General features: G+C 39.9%; 1 protein-coding gene and 1 gene segment (V, D, J or C); both read right to left on the bottom strand.

Moving 5' to 3' along the window:
- LOC141781326 (uncharacterized) overlaps nucleotides 1-10,113 on the bottom strand; it is a 31,399-nt gene extending 21,286 nt beyond the window's left edge. Inside the window, exons 1-8 of the mRNA XM_074657014.1 lie at nucleotides 9,592-10,113; nucleotides 9,185-9,502; nucleotides 8,816-9,100; nucleotides 7,914-8,201; nucleotides 7,516-7,803; nucleotides 6,987-7,271; nucleotides 6,085-6,372; nucleotides 5,687-5,974 (exon numbers count right to left, since the gene is read on the bottom strand). Coding sequence (XP_074513115.1) covers nucleotides 5,687-5,974; nucleotides 6,085-6,372; nucleotides 6,987-7,271; nucleotides 7,516-7,803; nucleotides 7,914-8,201; nucleotides 8,816-9,100; nucleotides 9,185-9,269 — 1,807 coding nt within the window. The 5' untranslated portion in view covers nucleotides 9,270-9,502; nucleotides 9,592-10,113. The remainder of the gene's footprint in view (nucleotides 1-5,686; nucleotides 5,975-6,084; nucleotides 6,373-6,986; nucleotides 7,272-7,515; nucleotides 7,804-7,913; nucleotides 8,202-8,815; nucleotides 9,101-9,184; nucleotides 9,503-9,591) is intronic.
- Nucleotides 10,114-10,259: 146 nt separating this feature from the next.
- LOC141781327 (Ig mu chain C region membrane-bound form-like) overlaps nucleotides 10,260-18,817 on the bottom strand; it is a 48,827-nt gene continuing 40,269 nt past the window's right edge. Inside the window, 5 exon segments of the C gene segment in view lie at nucleotides 10,260-10,427; nucleotides 12,159-12,286; nucleotides 14,807-15,124; nucleotides 15,336-15,671; nucleotides 17,089-17,424. Of these exon segments, the coding sequence occupies nucleotides 10,419-10,427; nucleotides 12,159-12,286; nucleotides 14,807-15,124; nucleotides 15,336-15,671; nucleotides 17,089-17,424 (1,127 nt within the window).

Here is an 18,817-nt window from a genome sequence, read left to right on the forward strand (position 1 = left end):
TTCTTTAAAGGAAGGGTACCAACAATTTTGTCCACGTGTGTATGTTGCCCAACTTGTCAAAGTATTGTTTGTGAGAATAATGGTTGTATTCAAGACGGCTATTCTCAACCACTGGTGGGCCTCAGAGAGCCACCTAGTGGGCTGCGAAGGTGCTGCCAAATGGTTAAATGAACTGCTATTCTGTATTTCAGAGGTTGTAGCGGGCTCACGTTTAAAGCTACAGTGAAGATACTGGCATCATATGAAACTGCAAAACCTGATGAATCCATCGGTACCAACCATGTCATGCTAACTTGTCGAGAAAGAGGCTAAATAACGCTCCAAAATTACGCTAAATTTGGTGAGAAAAAACTGTCATGAGAATAAAGTCAGAAGTTTACAAGAAAAAAAGTCGTAACATGATGAGAATTTCTCACAATTCTGATACTCAGTTTTCCTTATTTAATTCTTATTTAATTTTACAGATTCAGTTCCCCTTCACAATTTTAATTTTTTTTATTAAATTTTTTTAAATTTTTTATATTTTTCAGAATGTGTTTTCTGAATACCTCTCACTCAATATGAGCCTTCACAGCTCACGTTAGGTGAGAGGTCATGATGCATGTTTTTGGACAGTCGGAGGAAAACCCCCGTTGACACGGAGAGAACAGGAAAACTCTACACCTCATATCACATGAGGTGACGGTGTTACACCTCATCTCGCACGAGGTGACGGTGCAACACCTCATATTGCATGAGGTGACGGTGTTACACCTCATCTCGCACGAGGTGACGGTGCAACACCTCATTTCGCACGAGGTGACGGGGCTACACCTCATATTGCATGAGGTGACGGTGTTACACCTCATCTCGCACGAGGTGACGGTGCAACACCTCATATCACATGAGGTTACGGTGTTACACCTCATTTCGCACGAGGTGACGGGGCTACACCTCATATTGCATGAGGTGACGGTGTTACACCTCATCTCGCACGAGGTGACGGTGCTACACCTCATATTGCATGAGGTGACGGTGTTACACCTCATCTCGCACGAGGTGACGGTGCAACACCTCATATCACATGAGGTTACGGTGTTACACCTCATTTCGCACGAGGTGACGGGGCTACACCTCATATTGCATGAGGTGACGGTGTTTTATACTTCTGGTGAATATAATCCATCAATCTTATTTCCATAGATGTATTTTGTAGACACAGTTCCCTTTGTTAACGCCTTATTTTGAAAAGCAGACGTAGTCCCACGTGTCTACTTCCTCTAACTTCTCCAAGGTGGTCTCTAGCTCTCCCGTCAGCTCCGTTCTCTTTATCCATCCATGGTCAGCTCCATCGGGGCCGCTTCAGTGCAGAGAACGCAAATGTCAGTATCTGGGTTCTCTACAGTCGTAGCGTTGGCTACATTTCACCACGGAGACGAGAGCGACGGCCGGCTTGACCGCAACGTTACCGCCATACCATAGCGTTTCCTGTCCGTGACAGAGTTAGCATGCAGCTTTAGCTCTGCTCTGTCTAGCTCTGCTTTTCCTGTCAATGTGTGAAACCCAAAGTGTTTCCATCCTTTACTGGATGTGTAGTGTTTACCACGCTGGATTTAACATGTGAGGGTGCAGGTCGTATCCACGACGACCCTCCAACGTTTTATACTCTTTCAATTGATTTGCACCTCTGTATCATACCATTTAGTAAGTCCAGTTCAGACCCTTCAGCATCTTCAAATGACTACACAACATGTGTTTCACATAGATCACCGCTGCTGTAAGCGGAGCTTTGTCTCGCTCTAGTGGACATTCTGAGTAGTACAGGGTATGCTGACATTGTCACATGGTATACTGTACTAAGCATTTCTCTGAAGAAGAAATAGCCTATTTTTTGTGCCATCATTTGTTTTATCAAGGAGGCAAATTATGACAAACTGTGTTTTCCATAATTGAATCTTTATTTTTCTAACTGCAATATATGTTCATTACATTGGTATTTGAATCTCAAAAAAGTCATGCTTTAAAGCTTTTATTTATTTATTGTTGTCTCGTTTCCTCTTACACACAAGAACTACTACATAGCCTACATGCCACACCAAATGTATATAACTGAAAAATTAAAAAGAAATGAATAAACCAGTTCTGTAACATATATATATATATATATATATATATATATATTAAAAAAAGAAACACAAATTAATGAATTACACTTTAAAACTAGTGAGGCCACATGACATCAAAAACCCTCAAAAGTCCACATTTGGATGATAAAATGGGATAGGTCCTGGGATCATCATCATTTGGTCTAAAAGGAGAAAACATAGGGAATGTGTCAGGATCTAGTGACAGTTTTCATTTGTAAAATTAGCCAGAAATATTTGTAGTCCATAGTAATGTCAATATTAAACATGACAGGGATATTAAAACCAAACAAGTGATGTACTGGGAGATTATTTTAAAAAGAGATGTTACGATATCATTTTTTCCTTCTCAATACTGATTCCGATACCAGCATTATAACAAAATATATAGTCATTATTATTATTATTATTATTATGATTTAACAGCTGTGACATCAGTTCTTCTTCGCTGCTCTAAAACACTAGTCGCCAGTGACAGCCATGATACCTCCAGGACGAGGGCGCAGTGAAGGCTACTGTTTTGGAGCGGCGAAGAAGAATTGATATCCAGTTAATAAATGATTGTATCGGATCGTTGCATAGACTGGCGTACTCGCCGATACCCGATCCCGAATTTTGGGCAGTATCGGACGCATTGCCGATACTGGTATCGGTCTCGGAACAACTCTAACTTTAAAAATACTCAAACTACTCCAACTGTTGTATCTTACCTTCATCATGGTCGCCAAGACACCGTAGATGATGGAGATGAGGAAAAGAACGAGGAAAGTGAAAGTCATATACGAGCTTTCCACACCTGTGTCTTGGTTCACGTCATTATGCATGATGTAATCTAAGAAATTACAGTCCTCCAAGGTGTCTGTGAAAGAATTAAAATGAGATATTTGTTAGTTAAACCTGCAGTAAGCAGATTTTTGTTGGCGTCATTGGGTACAAATTCCATAATAGCCTTTCAGCATATTGTAATTCAAGTGTTCTCAGAGAAAACTAGACTTTTGCACCTCTTCATGGCTCTGTTTTCAGACTTTAATAAATCTAGCCTGTGACGGATTGGACTTTGGCCAATCACCTACTCGTAGGTTTTATCATCTATTCACATGGTAGATCACCGAAAGAAGGTATAAAATAACATGACAGTGGCCTCCAGCGACATTTTTTTTTTTTTTTTGTCTAAACCTAAATAAGTTGTAGTTTTATTACTTAAACCTAAAGAAGTTGTAGTTTTTTTGCATAAATCTAAAGAAGTTGTAGTTTTTTTGTCTAAACCTGAAGAAGTTGTACTTTTGTTGCGTAAACCTGAAGAAGTTGTAGTTTTGTTGCTTAAACCTAAAGAAGTTAGCTATTAACTCGACGTTGTTATAAATATGTAGTTAACCTAGTATGTGCAATCTTTAATGTGCAAGAAAGACTTTAATCACACCTGGTTTGGATATGTCCAGGGATATCGTGGTGTTTGCATGTGTCACCCTGCAGGTGAGGTTGGCTCCAGGTAACCAGATGACTCGGGACAGATGAAGGCGGCTTTGAATGCTGAACGTTCCGTTCGGGCCTCTGTGGGGTTCACTAATGTCGTAGTCCGACAGTTCTTTGGTGTCGTCGAGAAACCAAGTGATGTTAATGGCTGCAGGGCTGAAGCCAAAGACCAGGCACACAAGTTCACCGGAGCCCTGGAGCAAGGTGGCTGAAGGTTGGCTGTGGGTCACCGTGGCTGGGGAGAGTCATGAAAGGTTTAATAATTCATTTGTATTGGGGAAGGTCATGGAGCAAGAATAATCAGGGAACATTTGTCTGTAAATGCTTTCATAATCACTTTAATCTAGGGATGCACCGATACCAGTACTGGGTATCGGGTCCGATACTGTGCTCATGTACTCGTGCTCGCAAAACGGCTCCGATACAATGGCACCGATACCACTTTACAGCAGCGCGACATTAACCTCTCGTCACCATCTCTCGGGTCCTCACGCACCGCCCGGCGGTGTGGGCGAGACGGGCCAGTGGTTTCATTGCGCCACAGGGTTTTGCTTGCACCCTCTGATTCGCACGTGCATTAGACTCCTTGGTCCGTGTTTCAAGACGGGTTGGGTGGGTTGCCGACATCGCCACAGACGCCTGGCGCCTTTTACGTGGGCCGCGGCACGACGGGGTTGGGGCGCACTGAGGACAGTTCGCTCCGGTCGACAGTCGCACCGCAGGGAGCCCTGTCACTGTGCGGCGAGGTCCAGGCGGGGAGAACTGTAAAGCTGCGGCCACGAGCCACCTCCGCCCCGAGCCTTTCCAAGCCGACCTAGAGCCGGTCGCGGCGCACCGCCTCGTATGCGGGACTCCCCAGCCTGCCGTTTGTCGCTCACATCCTCCAGCTGGCTGTTAACGAGGGTCTTTTGGCACAGAGAAGTACTCGTATCGGTACTTGGTATCAGCGAGTACCCAAATATAAGTACTAGTACTCGGTTTGAAAAAAAGTGGTATCGGTGCATCCCTACTTTAATCAATTATCTCAGCTCACCAAACACATCCTTGAAAGGCCTTTTCGAAGGCGTTTCAGATGACTCATGTATGACAACACAAGAATACTCCTCAGTTTTTGACGCGTTTAGTCTGCTGCTCATCGAATACGTGCTGCTCCCGGTGTATTTCCATGTAGGACTGTTGGTGTAGTGACTTGAAGGGAGTCTCTTGCCATTCTCTTCCCAGTACACTATGATGTCAGATGGGGAAAATCCAGAGACTTGGCAAACCAGCGCGAGGACGTCTGACGTAGACAGGTCAGCAGCAGTTAGTTGTGTTATCTCCATGGTTGGTGGATGCAGATCTAGAGAAACACAAATAGAAGACAAAAGTAGATGAGGCTTTATCAGTTACTCTCAACCATCACAAACATCATGGAGAATTTTAATAGAGAGTTTCTTATGTCCTTCTAAGACCCACAATAGACCCGTTCTAGTCCTTTTTAGGGGGGTTCAGGGGGTCTTTAGGAGGAAATAGCAGGTCAACAGTAGATGTCACATAGAAGTGGTGAACATCATCTGAAAGCTGGGAACCTGAAGATTAATTTGAGATGCAGCTCAGCACTGTGGGTCAAATTGTTCTAGTCATGAATCTTGGAATAAACTTTGTTGAGCTCACGTACGACATTACCTCTGCTTTTGCTTATATGGTCCTTGTAGCCCCGGTTGGAACAGCGGTGCTTTGCCTCACAAGACACTTCTTTAAATGCATGCCAGTCCGCCGCTGACACATTGACGGAGCTCCGCAAAGTCTCTGTCCCATTGCTGTGACTCACTGGTGGCTCCTTATGGTCATTCGGGGAGTTGCCGCCTACTTTCCAGGATACGGAGAAATCCTGAAGAGAAGGGCCCACCAGGAGACAGGTGATAGTCACCTGACCCTTGTTGTGAAGCTGCTGGAGTGGCGGTCCCTGAATGTACACGCCAACTACCTGAGATGATGCTGGAGTTACTGAGGAAAAGAATGTGACATTAAAGGGGGATAATGATTATGATAAAAAAACGTCTCAGATGCTTAATGGATGATTCAGAATCCCAATAATGTTTTCATTTTACCTGAGCAGACGCTGATGTCCTTCTTGACAGGTGTGTTCAGAGACTTGTCAGATACTTGACAAGTGAAGACCTCCCCCCTGCTCCACTCTGTGCGAGGGATATGAAGTTGACTGGTTACTGCCACACGTCCGTCTGCACCCATGCTGATGACGTCATTAGTTGATGGAGATCTTGACTGAGACTCAGAAGACCATTTGATTTGAGGGTTGAAGCCCCATGCAGAGCATAAGAGTCTCTTTTTTCCTGAGACTTCACTGGGGGCCAGAAGAAGTTCCACCGATGCGACCCCTAAATGAGCCATGAATCAGTGCATCAATGAATGAGTCTATTACATTATGAAGAGAGCGTGAAACATGAAATCAACTGTCATTAAAGGAAAGAAGAGTTGCTCCTCTTACCAAAGAAGTTGACATAAGAGTTTGACGTAAAGGTGTCAGAGAAGCCTTGGTGCACTTTGCAGGTGAAACTGTTGTCATTAATCCAGTGACTTTCTGGGACAGAGAAGCGTTTACTGATTGAAGCTTCAGGAAGTTCAACATACTGTCTCTCAGAGATGTCGGAATCGTTGGCCTGAAAGGTGACGTACAGGTCACGTGATGAGAGCTGTGTGACGTCACACGCCAGCATAGCAACGTCTCTTTTCAGCAATCTCCTGATCTCAACCACTGGACGCGTGACTGCAGGTTCTGGATGATGCAGAAAGAAAACAAAGTTTATTCATTATTGTCACAAGACGTCTGATTTTTATTTTGTATCCACCTTATTCTCGGGGGCGTTACTGTAAAGAAATGATTACGGGTGTAACTTCCGGTGAGGTAGCAGTAAGCTAATTAGTCCCGTAGGCTAACTATAGTGGCTAACCGCCTTCTTTTGAAGAGTAATTCACCTTCATTTTACCAAATCCTGCTTTATTTTGAACAGATATTTAACTGAGGTTAAATTTGTATTTTCTAAAATGTCCTTGAGGAGCCCTGGTACGGTGTTCCGTACACTTAACGCCCTTCAGCGCCACGCCAGGCAGCACTCCTCTGTTGTTAAGAGCCAGACGAGCTTGTTTGTGTGCTCATTTTCCGGGTGAATATCCATCAGACAGTCTACACTTTGACTGATGTCTTTTGGACCAAGAGTTTTTGAGAAAAGTGGTGAAAAGTAACGCCTCCGCCTGTGTAGGAAGATCATTAAGCTCAACGGTGTTCCGTACAGAGCGCAGGACATGATTTCAACGGAGATTAATGAACATTTTAAATGTCAAATTATTCAACTGTTGGCTATAGGAATAAGGTGGATATAGTCATCTTACCTGCAACATTCACAGTCACCTCGGTGGATGAGAAGCACTTATGTTCAGCTTTACATGTTATAGACTTGAGCTGTTTCCATCGACTTGAGGAAACCGTCACTTGACTGATTATATGAGTTGTGTTTTTGACCAGGGTCGCGGTGCTACCCTCTGTTACTCCCCAGGTCACCTCGGCATCGAGAACCGTGCGGACCGAACATGTTGCTTTCACGTTGGATTCCTCCGTCATTACTTCCTTGAAGCTGGGGATCTCCACATGGATGGGGGGAGGGGCACTTGAAAGGACTGCAGGAAAAAAAAACATGCATTTTATTGGTTTAAAACATTCAGCAGTTTTCATATTGTGCTGTGAGACAGTAGCATACTTACTTTGACAAATACTTATTGTTTTTATAAATTCCTGATCTTTGCGACGGGACTTGCATGTAAACTTTGAGCCAGCATCCCACTCCGTCATATTTGTCTCAATCTCACTGCTTAGAATCAGTGTGAATATATTTATTCTACAGCAATAATGTTTTCATTTTACCTGAGCAGATGCTGATGTCCTTCTTGACAGGTTTTTTCTGAGACTTGTCAGATACTTGACAAGTGAAGACCTTCCCCCTGCTCCACTCTGTGCGAGGGATATGAAGTTGACTGGTTACTGCCACACGTCCGTCTGCACCCATGCTGATGATGTCATTAGTTGATGGAGATCTTGACTGAGACCCAGAAGACCATTTGATTTGAGGGTTGAAGCCCCATGCAGAGCATAAGAGTCTCTGTGTTCCTGAGACTTCACTGGGGTCCAGAAGAAGTTCCACCGATGCGACCCCTAAATGAGCCATGAATCAGTGCATCAATGAATGAGTCTATTACATTATGAAGAGAGCGTGAAACATGAAATCAACTGTCATTAAAGGAAAGAAGAGTTGCTCCTCTTACCAAAGAAGTTGACATAAGAGTTTGACTTAAAGGTGCGAGAGAAGCCTTGGTGCACTTTGCAGGTGAAACTGTTGTCATTAATCCAGTGACTTTCTGGGACAGAGAAGCGTTTACTGATTGAAGCTTCAGGAAGTTCAACATACTGTCTCTCAGAGATGTCGGAACCGTTGGCCTGAAAGGTGACGTACAGGTCACGTGATGAGAGCTGTGTGACGTCACACGCCAGCACTGCAACGTCTCTTTTCAGCAATCTCCTGATCTCAACCACTGGACGCGTGACTGCAGGTTCTGGATGATGCAGAAAGAAAACAAAGTTTATTCATTATTGTCACAAGACGTCTGATTTTTATTTTGTATCCACCTTATTCTCGGGGGCGTTACTGTAAAGAAATGATTACGGGTGTAACTTCCGGTGAGGTAGCAGTAAGCTAATTAGTCCCGTAGGCTAACTATAGTGGCTAACCGCCTTCTTTTGAAGAGTAATTCACCTTCATTTTACCAAATCCTGCTTTATTTTGAACAGATATTTAACTGAGGTTAAATTTGTATTTTCTAAAATGTCCTTGCGGAGCCCTGGTACGGTGTTCCGTACACTTAATGCCCTTCAGCGCCACGCCAGGCAGCACTCCTCTGTTGTTAAGAGCCAGACGAGCTTGTTTGTGTGCTCATTCTCCGGGTGAATATCCATCAGACAGTCTACACTTTGACTGATGTCTTTTGGACCAAGAGTTTTTGAGAAAAGTGGTGAAAAGTAACGCCTCCGCCTGTGTAGGAAGATCATTAAGCTCAACGGTGTTCCGTACAGAGCGCAGGACATGATTTCAACGGAGATTAATGAACATTTTAAATGTCAAATTATTCAACTGTTGGCTATAGGAATAAGGTGGATATAGTCATCTTACCTGCAACATTCACAGTCACCTCGGTGGATGAGAAGCACTTATGTTCAGCTTTACATGTTATAGACTTGAGCTGTTTCCATCGACTTGAGGAAACCGTCACTTGACTGATTATATGAGTTGTGTTTTTGACCAGGGTCGCGGTGCTACCCTCTGTTACTCCCCAGGTCACCTCGGCATCGAGAACCGTGCGGACCGAACATGTTGCTTTCACGTTGGATTTTGCCTCCATTACTTCCTTGAAGCTGGGGATCTCCACATGGATGGGGGGAGGGGCACTTGAAAGGACTGCAGGAAAAAAAAACATGCATTTTATTGGTTTAAAACATTCAGCAGTTTTCATATTGTGCTGTGAGACAGTAGCATACTTACTTTGACAAATACTTATTGTTTTGTTGTCCTGATCTTTGCGACTGGACTTGCATGTAAACTTTGAGCCAGCATCCCACTCCGTCATATTTGGCTCAATCTCACTGCTTAGACTGAAGGTTTCCTTCTCTCCTCTCTCCAAACTCTGCAGCTTTCTTTGGATTCCCTGAATGTCTAGAGTTTGGTCGTCCCGCTTCCACGTCACATCCAGATCATTTGGAAAGAAGCCGCTCAGGGTGCAGATGAGTTTGACCGATGAGGTCCCGAATTCACCTTCCCAGTCGGGATGTAATGCGATGTTTGGAGAGGCGACCCGCGGTGCTGAGATAGAGAAGAAATAGTTTTGTCTTTACTGGATGTGGACATTTCTTTAAAATATGAGCTGATTTCACGTCTTCAGTTATACATACCTTCAGATTTTGATCAGGTTGAAATTAGTGGCGTTAAAGTTTCATATGATATCTGTAGCTTCACTCGAGCTCTAAAACTGAACCTATTAGAGCCTCTGAAAGACGGTAAAGTCAGTCGCGGGTCTCGGAGGGTTAAAGTCAGGTGGAGATGGCGCTGGAAGTCTGTTGCACAGATGTCGCAGCATGACATCACGGCTAGCAGCGAGCGGAAGCATTGAGTAACACCCGGGTCCCGAAACAGTACCAAAATGCAGAAGTGAAACAATGCAAAGAGCAACGGTGCGCCACAGACAGCAGGTGTGAGGCGCAGTTGTGCCAGTAAGAAGAAGCGGCGTGCACATTTACATGTCTCATATCAGTTTACATATTTTTTCACATGGCTTCTCATGACTTTGCTAAAGGTTTTAGTTCTCGACTCTCTTAATAATAGACTCGAGAACTAACCGACTGTACAGTCTCCATATTTACATGTCGAGTTGAACACGGGCTGATGATTCCAGGTGCTAGGGAGGTGACAAACATAACATATTGCATAATAAAATCATTTTTAAAGAGATGAAATAAATAAATAGGACTGTTTGAGTATTTCTTTATAGGTGAAACTACAGGCAGTATGAACAGTTTCAAAATAATGGAAGAGAAAAAAGTTGGAGGAGCAACATTAATGGTTATCTTCAATTAAACATTTATTTTCAAAAAAGACACAAAGCTCTTGTAATTAAAAGGAAAAAGGACAACAGTGATTACTTACATGATACTATGAGTTTATAAGAAGAAATGCGTGAAATATAGTTTTCTTTTTGTTTTTACAGAAAGTTCACCTTGTTTCATTTAACCTGAGAAGACAGAAAAAAAAATATGGATTAGTAATGTTGTAAAATAAATGTGTCAACATATGGCATATACTAGATGATGATGTTACAACTGGCTTCTGTTGTAGATTGCTGTTCTAATTTAACTTAATTAACCTATGACTTATGATTTATTTTTTTAATAATAAATACAAATTATTTTAATCTTCAAGATTTTTTACCAAGTTGCTGGTGCACAATTCATTATTTTAATAATAAATACAAATTCTGTTAATTTTTAAGATTCTTTACCAAGTCGCTGGTACATGATTTATTATTTTAATAATAAATACAAATTCGGTTAATTAAGATTTTTTACCAAGTTGCTGGTGTACGATTTATTATCTTAATAATAAATAAAAATTGTTAATTAAGATTTTTTACCTAGCTGCTGGTGTACGATTTATTATTTTAATAATAATTAATAATTCAGTAATTTCTATCTATTTATATATTTGTTACATTTTGCTTTACAAAGTTAGGAAAACAGTTTTTAAGTCAGGCCTAATGTTTCCTAACACATAAAAGAATGATCTCAATCGCGTCCACACTGTGAGACATACAGCTTATTAATTAAACACTGGTATCGGATCGGTACTCGGCATCTGCCGATACCCAAAGCTCAGGTATCGCTATCGGTATCGGTATCGGGACTGAAAAAGTCGGATCGGTGCATCCCTAGTTAAAGGTGAAATGTGTGTCATCGTACCATTTTAAATTAAATATTGTGGTCCTGCAGAGACCATAACCATAACCACCATAACCACCATAACCATTTTAACATGTTTTTCAATGAAAATGCGAATACTGATGTAAAAAGTATAATTCCCTCTAATATCGCAAATCATATCGCAATTTCAATATCAGTCAAATTAATCACAATTAGATATGTTTTTCAAAATCGTTCTACTAAGACCCACAGTAACCGCAACACCTGCAAAATATAATTCAGTTCCTTATAATAGCACAGACATTTTGAATAATTGTTTACAGGCTCAAAATGTTAAATTATTGTTAGCTCAATATACTACAGGTTACCACAGAGTTGAGTCTTTATGCCAGTTATTGCTCTCTTTTATGTATAGTAGTAACATTTCTTAGGAAAATGCACAAAATCAAGTTATAGAGATTAAGTTTTTGTTGACATATTACACCAATAAATGGACTTGGATTTATATAGCGCTTTTCTAGTCTTCCGACCAATAACACTTATTTATGACTGTATTCATATTATTATTTTATTATTGTTATTAATTTAATTAATTAAGTCTTTTTTTTACTCGTTTGACTACATACATGCTGAACATTTTTTTTTTTTTTACTGTACTAATTTAGAGATTTTCCAAAGTAAAAGTCCCTAGAAGTGTATGATTCAACTTTTCCTCATGGTCTAGTGGTAAAAGAGTTAATAAAAATCACAATATCGAATCACAATACTTCAAAAATCGCAATACATATCTAATCAGCACCCAAGTATCGTGATCGTATTGAATCGGGAGATAGGTGAATCGTCCCAGCCTTAATGTTTACTGAGGTAGTTATGATGTGATTACGTTATGATGATTGTTATCGTTATGCCCTTTATGAAACAGTCGTCACTCCTCATGTTAGAGGAGTTTTCTGCCAACCCATCTGTGTTGTTTGAATACATTCCTCTTTTGGTTTGAGTTAAACCCAAATCTGTGCACAACTCTTAACACATAAGCTCATTATTACCTTAAAAGCAGTGGTTCCAATGCTGAACAGCAGAGTGATGAGGAAGAGAAGGATGAAGGTGATGGCTGTGCTTCCCATGTTATCTTCTTCTGCTTCCAGCGCACCATTCAGTAGGTAGAAGTCTGGTACTAGAAGTACAGTAATTATTCAGTTAATACTTAAGATATACCCTAACAATCAGTTAGTCAGTCAATCAATCCAAGTATGAAATAGCCGACCGCAAATTAACCCTCTGAGACCCACAACAGACCCGCTTTAGTCTTTTTTAGGGGGGTCCAGGGGGTCTTTAGGGGGAGATAGCAGGTCAACAGTAGATGTCACATAGAAGTGATGTACATCATCTGAAAGCTGCGAACCTGAAGAATAATTTGAGATGCTGCTCAATCAAGTTGTTCTAGTCATAAATCAGAAATAAACATGAATTCATGAATTCATTATTTAAAATGATTCAATTTAACCATTTTTTTTACCACTGGAGAATTGATAAAAAAAATGGTCAATAATCCCTCCTAAATACCACATTAAGACACCAAGACCTTGAGGAACATTATAGAAAAAGCCATGCTGTGATTTGGGATCAAAAACTTTTGACATTTTGGAGATTTTTGTAAGAATTAAATTTTTTCTGTGATTGGATGGCGAACACTTCTGTTGTGTAAACTGCTCAGAAACCCCCTTATTTTCAATCTAGCTAGGAAAGTCATCCATCCTCTGAATGCTCTAGGTCTCTAGTCTGATCCATCCATCCTCTGAATGCTCTAGGTCTCTAGTTTGATCCATCCATCCTCTGAATGCTCTAGGTCTCTAGTCTGATCCATCCATCCTCTGAATGCTCTAGGTCTCTAGTTTGTGGCTGTAAAGTTTCATGAGGCTGTGATTATCCTAGAGGTCACCACAGGTCATTTTATACAGTGAGGTCAATGAAATGTCTCCTATGGGGACTAACATCATCACACATGAATACAGTTGGGCTCATTGGATCCACAAGAGTCTCAGCTTTACAGTGAGACCCAATTCATGGAATTCAAGACTGTTTAGGGACCCCAGTTTGAAGAAATATAAAAACACACCATTTTAGAATAAAAGAAAGTAACTAAAACTGCATGTGATTATCATAAAGTGGGTATGTTGGTAAAGGGGAGACTCGTGGGTACCCATAGTACCCATTTACATTCACATATCTGGAGGTCAGAGGTAAAGGGACCCCTTTGAAAATGACCGTGCCAGTTTTTCTTCTCTAAAATTCAGCCCAACTTTGGAGCGTCCTTCCCGAAAAGCTAACATGACCTGACATGGTACCAATGGATTCTTTAGGTTTTCTAGTTTCATCTGATATCTGTGTCTTAACTCTAACCCTAAAACTGAACCCACTAGAGCCTCTGAAAGACAGTAAAGTCGGTCAGGATCGCGGGTCTCAGGGGTTAGTATATTGTATGACGTCAGAGGTCAGAGTGGATTTAATTAGTAAACCAATCAGTCACTCAATCAACCAATCAATCCAAGTATAAAATAGGCAACCACAAATTAAAAGCACAGTACTGACATTGTTATTAGTCTACCGTAAGGCCTAATATAGTTTTGCATGTTGATTAAAGTCAATGATCCTGAATTGCTTTTGAAAGACCCCATTATTGGTATGGCATGCATGACTTGGCTTGTGAATCAGTATATTATTAATAATAATAATGTATTATTTGACAGAGCTGGAGTTGTTGGGGGGGTGCAAGACCCAGTAGAGGAAACACACAAAGTCCACAAAGTCCACAAAGACAAGACGACGTTAATGCACCGTCTACAAATAACAATGAACGATTATTTAATTCAAATGTTTCCTAGAGTTAGTGGTGGTGGTGTTATTCTATACAATATGATGTTGAAAGTTTGATATATATGTTATCCAACATGGATTTGTGTTGCGTTAGGACAGCACTGTGACACTAAATGTCGGTTAAATAAAGACATGAACAATATGCGACGAACATCAACAGAGTTGCAAAGTAGCTTTTTTTTTTATTTTTGATTTTGAATCTGCATTAAAAAGACAAACACAATGTCATATCACAAGCAAACAAACATTCAACAACAACAAACAGCAGAAGACACAGCGACACACACAGTGACGTCTACTGGGCCCTGCACGTTTCAGGGATGTTCATGTTGAGGTTGACCAGGTTGGTTCTGTCAAACGTTCTTTGGCCGATGGACCTGACGATAGCTTTAGTTGAGTTAGCCACAGACTCGTGGTGAACTACACAGCTATACACCATGTCCTTGTTTTTCCACTGCTCGAGGGTGAGAGATAACTGGCCGTAAGCCGAATAGGATCCATGGCTTTCTACGGGGTCTGTGGTATGGAACTCGTACTGTGAGTCCGCTTCCTCGTCATCAACAAGCCAAGACACAAAAACCTCATGAGGGAAGAAGTCTTTCACATAGCAAGACAGGGACACCCTTTCTTGTTTAGTATGTTCTACTGGAGGTAGCATAAACACGGAAGGACGCTGAGTCTGACCTCCTGCAAGCGTGAGAGAACAATTAGTGCTCCTGCTGCAGATAAATGTAAATATCCGGTACAAAAATACACTTAGAAATATCACTTATAATGTGTTTGATGGCATGACAAGAGCACAATTGTTAGGTTTTCTTACCAATAGTCCTCTCGTAGGGTTTCTTCACTCTGTCCACTAAATCGGTGTGTACAACAATGCAGACATACTTTTCCCCTCGGCTCCATTCGTCGTACGAGATCTCGAGTGGACAGTCTACTATGCCTGTACGTCCTTTAGGTGGGGATATTAAGGAATCAGCCACTGCATCTCCTTTCTTGTTTTCCCAAAAAATCTCTTCGACAGATGGGTTATTTATGTTGACTCGACATGTTACAGTTCCTTTTCTCTCCAAAAACATGTCCTCCATTTTGGGTTCAATGATCGTAACATCCACATCTGCTTTAGGACATCCCTCAGCTGTTGAGTCAGAAATCAATGAAGAATTATTGTGGCTGCAAAAACATGAGAATTAAAATACAATTTTGTAGTATGTTTGTGAAGGTTCTCAGTCCTCCAGGTCATGGTATCCGAGGAAGGGTTAAATCAGCAGCAACTGGACTCTAAACCAAGTCCAGTTGCTGCTGATTTAACCCTTACAAGGATAAAGAAGTAGTAGAAATTTACTCACATGTCGGAGAAGGCTGATATATCACAGATGCATTCTTGGATGTTGTATTTTTGTCACATTTCCCATTGAACTTGCATGTAATCTCCGTGCCGAGAGTCCACTCACTAGACTTCAACGTGAGAAAACTGGCCGCGCTCAGTGTTCCATTCTCGTCCTTTTTTCCCTCAGAAGGTGTTGTGAACTCGTTTATTTTGGTGGTGATTTCCACTTCATTTTTCAGCCATTTGAACTCATAATCTTTTGGTGAAAAATCTTTGGCAAAGCAGGAGAAGGAAGCCTCGGCTTCATCACCACAGGAGGCCAACACTTTAAGAGTTGGCAACTGACAAAAATCCGCTGAAAAACAAACATATGCACAAATATATGTATGCAGAAGCAGGGGAATCATTTCCGTATATATATATGCAGAAGCAAAGGTGAACATTGTGCTACAATGCTGTTTTTTTGCACATTGTGATCTTCAAATGAACTTGTGCAGAAAGAGTCAAAAATAAGATTTTCATTGTATAAAAAAAATGATTGGAAGAGCAGAGCTTCAATGCTCGCTTCTGCATATACATTGACTGCTCGGGCAAGCGAACACAGATTTAATGTTAATTATCAACACACAGTGGAAGTGGACAGACGTCAGGAAGAACTAGGGTTAAGCAGATAGACGGAAAGAAGCAGAACACATTGCAATAATATGTTCTTAGACAGGAGCAGAGGACATACAGTATATTAGTAAAGAATAAAATAGTCAGCAGCTAGCTGAGCTTCAGCCTTCTTATTCCACCTCGCAGTTATATTTTTTTTATGCTCTCTTCTGTGTTGAAGCTCCTTTTGAAACGACAGATTGTCTCAAAAACAGTTAAGTTATTGCTCTTTTATGTAGAGTTCACACGAGTCAACGTAATAAGTGCCTCTAATAACATTTCTCAGGAAAACGCACGAAACCAAGTTAGAGAGATTCAGTTTTTCTAGAAATATTACACCAATAACACTTATCTATGACTGTATTAATATTATTGTTATATTATTATCAATCATTTCTTAATATTTTTTTTGCATAAATCCCTTTTTGCTGCATTTATTGCATGCATTGTACAATATAAAAATAATTGTTAAATTATTATATCAACAATTAGTTAATCAGTTATTTGCCAAAAGGTCATCAAATGTTCTTGTATAAAAACGAGCAGCATTGAAGGTTATATGCTTCTATCGAAATTAGCTTCTGATCTCGAGAACAAAGGCAGAATTGTCTATTATTTATTTTTTTTCTCCTACATGCGTGCATCTGAAGAAAAACACAACTTGAACTCAAGAAAATGTAACAGCACACTTGTAACGCACTGCAGAAGGACTTCTGTTTAGTTTTTGTAATGATTACGTACTGAGATGGGTCACACTCATACGGAAAAGATGCAGCTTTTTATATTTGTAGACCGTTTTGCAACACTTTGTAAATACAAAATTAGTTAATTTCTGAACTAATTCTAATTTTTGAACGTGTAAATGACAGTTGTCAGGGCATAAAACCAACGATTTTTATGAATCAAGACTAGTCTAACAACGGCATGTTTAAATCAGATTGAATGGAATCGTGGATTTGGAGAGTCATGAAACCTCTAGCAATTAATAAATGCAATTTAAAAAAACTTAAACTTCTTTCACAATTATTGAATATGTTAACAGCTCCACCATATAAACCTGCTAGATTTCAAATCAACTCCTAAAAAGGCATTAATATATGACTTAGCGTAGGTCTTACGTGGTGGTGGTGGTGGTTGTGTTGGTGGTAGTGGTTTTTTGAAAATACACTGGCCATTTCCCGCTGTATTGGTCGCGACACACTGGAAGGGCACCCTGGAGTCCCAGTCCTGTCTCCTCACTCGGATTTGACTGACTGCGGTATAGACGTTGCCTTTCTGTACTGCAGGGTACTGAATGAAGTCCGTCAAGGCAACGCCATTATGGTTCCATGCGTAGGTCAGTGAGGAGGGCGAGAAGCCGGTGGCGAGGCAGCCAAGAGTGACCATTTCTCCAGCCCCGGAGCCACATTGGATCAGAGGAAACGCCGTTGGTTTAGCTGGTGTAGGTGGAGTGGCTAACAAAAGAAAAACAAACGTGTTTTTAAAATACAAAAAAAATAATAATGAAGTTCAACACAAGACGGAGAGAACACGGAGTGTAACAAAGCACAGCATTGAAAACCTTTATATTATATATTATATCATTTATTTAGAAGTTGTTTGTTCCACTAACGTTAACATCCCTCAATAATATTATTTGTTATTCAATATATAAATTAGTAAATTACTTTAAATGCACAACTTTGACAATTATCATTACTATTTTTTTAAACTGAAGGAGTGAAGGATACATTTGTTGCTGCATTAAAAAGGTTTACACCTGAATTACAATTCCTGTTCATTTTGAAGATTTTTCTTTTTTACCAAGTTGCTGGTGTACGATTTATTATCTTTATAATAAATATTAATTCTGTTGATTTGGAATTTGTTTTTTAACCAAGTTAATAATGTACGATTTATTATTTTAATAATAAATACAAATTCTGTTAATTTTGAAGATTTCTTTTACCAAGTTGCTGGTGTATGATTTATTATCATAACAATTAACAATTCAGTAAATTTATATCTATGTATTTATTTCAGAGCTTAATCAATTCGTTGTAAACTATTAAATTAATCGCCAACTATTTTGATAATTAATTGGTTTGAGTAATTTCTTTAAGAAAGAAAAAGTCTAAATTCTCTGATTCCAGCTTCTTAAATGTGAATATTTTATGTAGTTATAATAGTTTCTTTCCTCCTCTATCACAGTAAACTGAATATCTTTGAGTTGTGGACAAAGCAAGACATTTGAGGACGTAATTTCGGGCTTCACTGATCGACATTTTTCACTATTTTCTGACATTTTTCATTATAAATCGTACACCAGCAACTTAAAAACGTAATGTAAAAAAACCCGTAATATAACGTAAAAAATCTACAAAATGAACCGCATGTACAAGTCAAGTGTAAACTTATTTTTTTAATGCAGCAACAAATTGGTTGCATTTATTGCATACATTGCACAATATAAATAGAATTATTGTTAAATTATTATAACAACAAATTTATTTTTGTAATTTGAATTAGTTAATAAATTATTTGCCGGAATGTTCTTGTATAAAAATGAAGTAGTATTTAGTTTGATACTGTACTCTGCCTCAATTTACTGACAATAGTCAACCAATTTAGTATGACATATACAAACTTACAATTTTTGGTGTAATTAGTAAATGCAATTAAAACATTTTTAACGCAGCAACAAATTATTATATATTACAAATAGTATATAAACATAAAAATGTAATTGAATAGATCGGATCCATTGTTACCGATACCCGATCCAGCTATTTGACTCAATATCAGACCGATATCCGATCCCTAAAAGTCCATCCATTAACTCAGTTGATTGCAGTCACATTCTTACAA

This window comes from Sebastes fasciatus, chromosome 13, assembly GCF_043250625.1.
Source record: "Sebastes fasciatus isolate fSebFas1 chromosome 13, fSebFas1.pri, whole genome shotgun sequence".
NCBI lineage: Eukaryota > Metazoa > Chordata > Actinopteri > Perciformes > Sebastidae > Sebastes > Sebastes fasciatus.